Below are 5,944 nucleotides of genomic sequence, written 5' to 3'. Positions count from 1 at the left end.
AGTCAACCCTTTTAACTCATCAGACAGTTCATACTGGTGAGAAACCTTACAAATGTGATGAGTGTGGCAAGGCCTTTTCTGACAGTTCAAGCCGCAGGAGACATCAGAAAATTCATACAGGAAAGAAATTATTTAAATGTGATATATGTGACAAAGTCTTCAGCCGAAATGAACACCTTGCTGGTCATCAGAGGGTTCATACTGGAGAGCAGCCTTACAAATGTGATGAATGTGGCAAGGCCTTTCATGAAAAGTCAATCCTTTTAAGGCATCAGACAGTTCATATTGGAGAGAAACCTTACAAATGTAATGAGTGTGACAAGGCCTTTCGTGTAAAGTCAATCCTTTTAAGGCATCAGACAGTTCATATTGGAGAGAAACCTTACAAATGTGATGAGTGTGGCAAGGCCTTTCGTGTAAAGTCACCCCTTTTAACTCATCAGACAGTTCATACTGGTGAGAAACCTTACAAATGTGATGAGTGTGGAAACGTCTTCAGTCAAAAAGCGCATCTTCAACTTCACTGGAGAATTCATACTGGAGAGAGACCTTTCAGATGTAATGAGTGTGGCAAATTCTTCAGTCAAAATTCACACCTTAAAAGACATTGGAGAATACATATAGAGAAACCTTTCAAATATTTCGAGTGTGGAAAATCCTTTACTCAGGTCTCAGCACTCACTAAACATCAGAAAATCCATACATGAGAAAAACTTATGTGAATGTGGTATATGGTTGCTGCTGCTGCTGCTGCTAAATTGCTTCAGTCGTGTCCGACTCTATGGGACCCCAGAGACGGCAGCCCATCAAGCTTCCCTGTCCCTGGGATTCTCCAGGCAAGAACACTGGAGTGGGTTGCCATTTCCTTCTCCAATGCATGAAAGTGAAAAGTGAAAGGGAAGTTGCTCAGTCGTGTCCAACTCTAGCGACCCCATGGACTGCAGCCCACCAGGCTACTCCGTGGGATTTTCCAGGCAAAAGTACTGGAATGGGGTGTCATTGCCTTCTCCGGTGGTATATGGTAGAAGTCTTCAAAATTCAAAGTTCAAAATTCACAGCCTACTGTTGATCAGAGAATTCATACTACTGAGAAACCATATAAATATGAGTGTGGCAACATCTTAGGCTTCATGAGAAAATTCATACTGGACAGAAGCCAGATATATATGTATTTATTAGTCAGGTCTTTAGAACATGAATTCATTCTAGAAAGATTCCTCATCAATTTCACAAATGTTTAAAAAAAAACCCAAAAAACACCCTATCCTGACAGCTCACATCTCACCAGTAGTATCAGAGTATTTATCCTGGAGAAAACACACAGCAATGTAATGTGTGTGGCAAGGATCTTACCCAAAAGTCACAAGACAGGAACATAGTGGAGCCATACTTCCCAGACTCAGTGGTTGTGGCAGATCCTTTACCTTTTTCACTATATGTATTCTCTGATGACTTTAGTTCAGGTACTCAACAACTGCAGTAAGTCCATATTTGAAGAGAAGCTATAGAGATCTTTTCTTGTAAAAGAAACCTGAATTCTAACTCAGCAAAGATGATTCTTTGGGACAGTAGTCCACCATCTTTTTGGTCTCCTTGCTTTCTGAATAAAGTCACTATTCCTTGTCCAACAAGTTGTCTGTCAGTTTATTAGTGTGTTGTGTGGTGAGCTGTAAGAGCTTGGCTTTGGTAATACATTGATCAAATGCATTTGCTACATGCATTTCACGATGGTCTATGTGAAGGAATCAGTGAGATGAAGGGGCCGACTTCATTAGATAAAATTCATTCACATCCATGTTTCCTGGAAAAACACATAGCTTGAATTATGAAATTCAATAGTGTGTGTGAATTAGCAACAGGGAGGGTGGAAAATAATGTAAAACTAGGACATGACTCATCATAGTCAGTAGGATCAGGAAGCCCTTCCATACATAGTCCAACCTGTTATAAAACATAATGTTCTACCACCTGACCTTGAACAGAGTAGGCAAGATGTTGAAAGGACTGGGCTTTTCGTAGGAGGAGAGGGACAGTTACCAGGGACTGATGGTGTGCTAGGAACAATGCCTAGGAAAAGGGTCATGTTCTCCATTGAATAGAAATAACTTGTATGTATGATTAAAGAAGAGTTACTCTTATTTGTGGAAATTGAAGACAGAGCTGTCATGGTCTTTGTAGACTGGGACCTGGGGACTGGAGTCGACGAGAAGGATGCAGGGGACCCAAGTCTCAAGTGAAACAAGGGTGCTTTATTTGCAGAAACACATGTTTATATATCTTCATACAAGGCAGCTTTAGATAGTAAAAAAATTGAGGAAAAACAAAGCCAAGCAAATAACAGTCTTGAAAGGGCCAGAAAGCATTCCATATCCTGAGGAAGAGGGGCATAACTGAATAGATTACCTTTAAGTAAAAGGTCACTGAAGGGAGTCACTGAAAGGAATCCAAGCAGATGCCATTTCTCATGATCTCAGTCCTGAGAACTGCATGCAGTTTTGCTCATTCCTATTTTCCAGGAACTGGTAAGGAATAGAGTCCTTGAGAAATGTCACACAAAAGAAGAAAATATCAGGTTGGATCCTTTAAAGTTGAATGTCCCCTGACAGTTCCCCCTTTTTTATTTTTTCATAATTGGGGATGACTGTAGATATTTTTGTGAAAAAGGCCCTGACCAAGTGAGTTTGTTTAGTTTGAACAATTTTAGTTGAAAGGCATCGATATATTGCAAATATAATCATCAGGATATTTATCAGCATTATAGTTCCAGATCCAATACTATGTGTAATGCCTTGAAACCATCTTCGAGGGTCTAGCCCAGATAATTGATCAGCTAGCTGTTCAGCTAAGGTTCCCAAATAGTTGGAAGAGGGTAGACTCGTAGAGAAGGTTTCAAGGATTTCCTTTTGCAACAATTGTACATTTAAGGAAGCATTATTATGCATATCTTGCAAATGAAATTTGATTTTTTCCCAGTTGTAAGCACTATGGTTGAACCGAAGAGGAGTGATACAAAATTGAGTAGAATTCCAATCACAATTTAATAATACTTGTTTTTGTAAATCTATTAGTTGATCTCCAACCCATTGGATGGCTGTTTTTACATCCTGAATTTTATCTTGAACTTTTGCATCTATCTGAACCTGAGTGACCCATATAGTATGAGCATCTTTAGTCCAATTTTGAATAAAGTTTTGTGTTTGAACTGAAGTTTGTAAAGCAGTGTCTGTGAAAGTGGCAGTGGTGCAAATGGCTATTAACCCCAAAATGCCAAGAATCAACCATCTAATTAATCGCTTAGATCATCAGAGTAATTTCGTGAGAAACTGGGAGGCAAGTCTTGCCATGGAACCCTCTTTCCAGGGTCGTTGGAGATCTACTGGCAACCACAGACTACGTCAAGATCGAAGAATCACAGGGATTCGTTTTTTTAGAGAAATAGAGGAATTAAGACAAGTATACAATTTGCAATCTATACAAGTCACAGAACGTAAAGTCTTATTAAATTGTAAGTTTCCTATGGCAATAACAAAAGGAAAGGGAACACAAGCTTGTATAAAATATGAATGATTATAATGGCAGGAATAGTTACTATGACTATGACTGGTCCCTGTGAAATATCAGTCCAAGTTCCAAGTTTTTCAGTGTTTGGAGCAAGTTTCCAGATGTCCCATTGTTCAGGCCCAATTCGTTTTTTGAGGACAATTTGAGGGCGAGGAGGTGCCATTCCACCATCAAGCCAGCCAAGGAGTCCATTGTCATCCAAGTGTTCCATTGAACAATTGGTAATCTTCCATGTTACTTGAGTAACATAATCACACATAGTACTGTTAATATCATCTGAGCAGTTAGATAACCACATACCATAGGGTCCTCAATCAACAATGATGTATTTAGCCACAAACATTAATTTCCATGATTTAGCTTGACATCTATCTCATTAAACAGGAGTATATTTAAAGTCCTTATAAGTAAACCCCTTGGATTCCAACTTTTGTCATTTTCCTAGAGTTTTGGTAGTATTGACAGGGTTCTTATGAAAGGACAGGGCAGTAAACAGTCTAAACAATGTGTGGAAGTTCTTTCTTGGAGGCAGGATGAAAGCCCATGTTTGTCGACTAACATTAATACATAATTCTGCTGGGCCCATGCATAAAGGAAGGATTTTATAGCCTAGAGAAATGTTAATCAATCTTCCTTCTTCCTCAGGATGAGAGGGCCCCTCCAAGCTCCAAGGAGGAGGCATATGTACTGAGTCATTAGTGGATCAACCGGTCCTATATCTGTCCATTCTACAACCTGCAATAAAGGGGGGTTAGGTATATAAGGCTAATAAGTGTGATTAATCAAGTCAGCCTGAGTGGGGGAAGCAAAAGCAAGCAAAGCAAGCATAGCGACAAAAATATTTTCAGGATTCTGAGGCATTGCTTGTTGAGAAACCAGATTTTCAGCTTGATTAGAAGGGTTTTTATCTGTCCCCAGGTTGGGAGATCATAAGGTCGATGACCTCAAGTGCAGCATTTCTTGGAAATTTTTAAAGTCGCCATGGCTTGTACTGGAAACTCTTCCTCCTGGGGATTTCACTGTTTCTTCTCTATCTTGAATGCTGGTGTCTGCCCTGGGGCGGATCTTCTGAAGAGGGAGCCAACTGATTTTGTTGGGTCGATCTGGAGAAATACAAGCATACCCCTTTCCCTGTAATATTAATTTTCCAGATTTCCATTGTTTAGTCAACCCATCTTGATACCAGATGGGCAGAGGAAGGGAGGTATCCTTCAATGCCTCAAAATGTTTTTCTGCTTTGTCAAAATATCCCCTTGTGGCAAGTTTAAAAAATTTAAACAAAGAAAGCTGTATTAACAATAGTTATAGGATTAAACAATATATTGCGTTGGAATCTGTTGGGGTCCTTTAATGGACCAGAACCTGGTGGTCTGGAGTCGACGATAAGAAAGTGAAAGAGAGAAAGAGAAAGAAAGAAAGACACAAGGACCCAAGCACTGATGGAGCAAAGGTGCTTTAATGATCTTTCTGTGAGTGTATATGTAGGCTGTTGTACAAGAAATTTCTTTCGATGATGATAAAGATCAGAAAAGCAAACATATAGCAACCCTTACGAAGGGAACAAGGGATTAATAATGGTCACAAGGTCAGGAGACAATCCATATCTCAAGAAAGAGGATCGAGACTAAGCAGTTTTGTCGTAAGGAGAATGTTTACTGACGTCATTTCAAGCCTGTCTCATCCTATGACCTCAGTCCTGGGAGCGGCGTGCCGTTCCACTTGTTTCTGACAACAGAAACTGATAAGGAACAGAGGATTTATGAGGAACAGCACATTGGAATCCTCCTGTTAAACATTCCCTGACAGTTCCCCCTTATTTATAATATTTGTGAAAAGGGTTCTGACCATTTGAGTTTGTTTAGTTTTAACAATTTTTGCATGAAGGCAATGGTGAATGACAAATATAATTGTCAAGACAATCACAGTATTACAGTTCCAGACCCAATACTGTGAGTAATGCTTTGAAACCATCCGAGAGGGTCTAACCCAGATAATTGATCAGCTAGTTTTTCAGCAAAAGTTTCCAAATTAGTGGAAGAGGGCAGATTTTTAGAAAAGGTTTCAAAGATTTATTTTTGTAATAATTGTACATTCAGAGAGAAATTATCATGTATGTTTGGTAAATGAAATTTGATTTGTTCCCAGTTGTAGGTACTATTATTGAATTGAACAGGAGTAACACAAAATTGAGTAGAATTCCAATCACATTTTAGCATCACCTATTTTTGTACATCTATTAATTGATCTCCAACCCATTTGATGACTATTTTTAGTTCCTGTATTTCATCTTGAATATCCTCATCTATCTGAGCCTGAGTGGCCCACATAGTATGAGCATCTTTAGTCCAATTTTGGGTAAAATTATGTGTTTGAATTGAGGTTT

General features: G+C 39.1%; 1 protein-coding gene across 1 annotated transcript in view; it reads left to right on the top strand.

The window, feature by feature from the left end:
* Positions 1-1,237, top strand: part of LOC105000196 (zinc finger protein 665-like) — a 2,408-nt gene extending 1,171 nt beyond the window's left edge. Inside the window, exon 2 of the mRNA XM_010855926.1 lies at positions 3-1,237. Within this exon, the coding sequence (XP_010854228.1) occupies positions 3-707 (705 nt within the window). The 3' untranslated portion in view covers positions 708-1,237. The remainder of the gene's footprint in view (positions 1-2) is intronic.
* The last annotated feature ends 4,707 nt before the right edge of the window (positions 1,238-5,944 follow it).

Source organism: Bison bison, unplaced genomic scaffold (assembly GCF_000754665.1).
Source record: "Bison bison bison isolate TAMUID 2011002044 unplaced genomic scaffold, Bison_UMD1.0 scf7180017854172, whole genome shotgun sequence".
NCBI classification, from domain to species: Eukaryota; Metazoa; Chordata; class Mammalia; order Artiodactyla; family Bovidae; genus Bison; species Bison bison.
The sequence above is the reverse complement of the archived record's forward strand: the minus strand, read 5'-3'. Positions and strand labels throughout refer to the sequence as shown.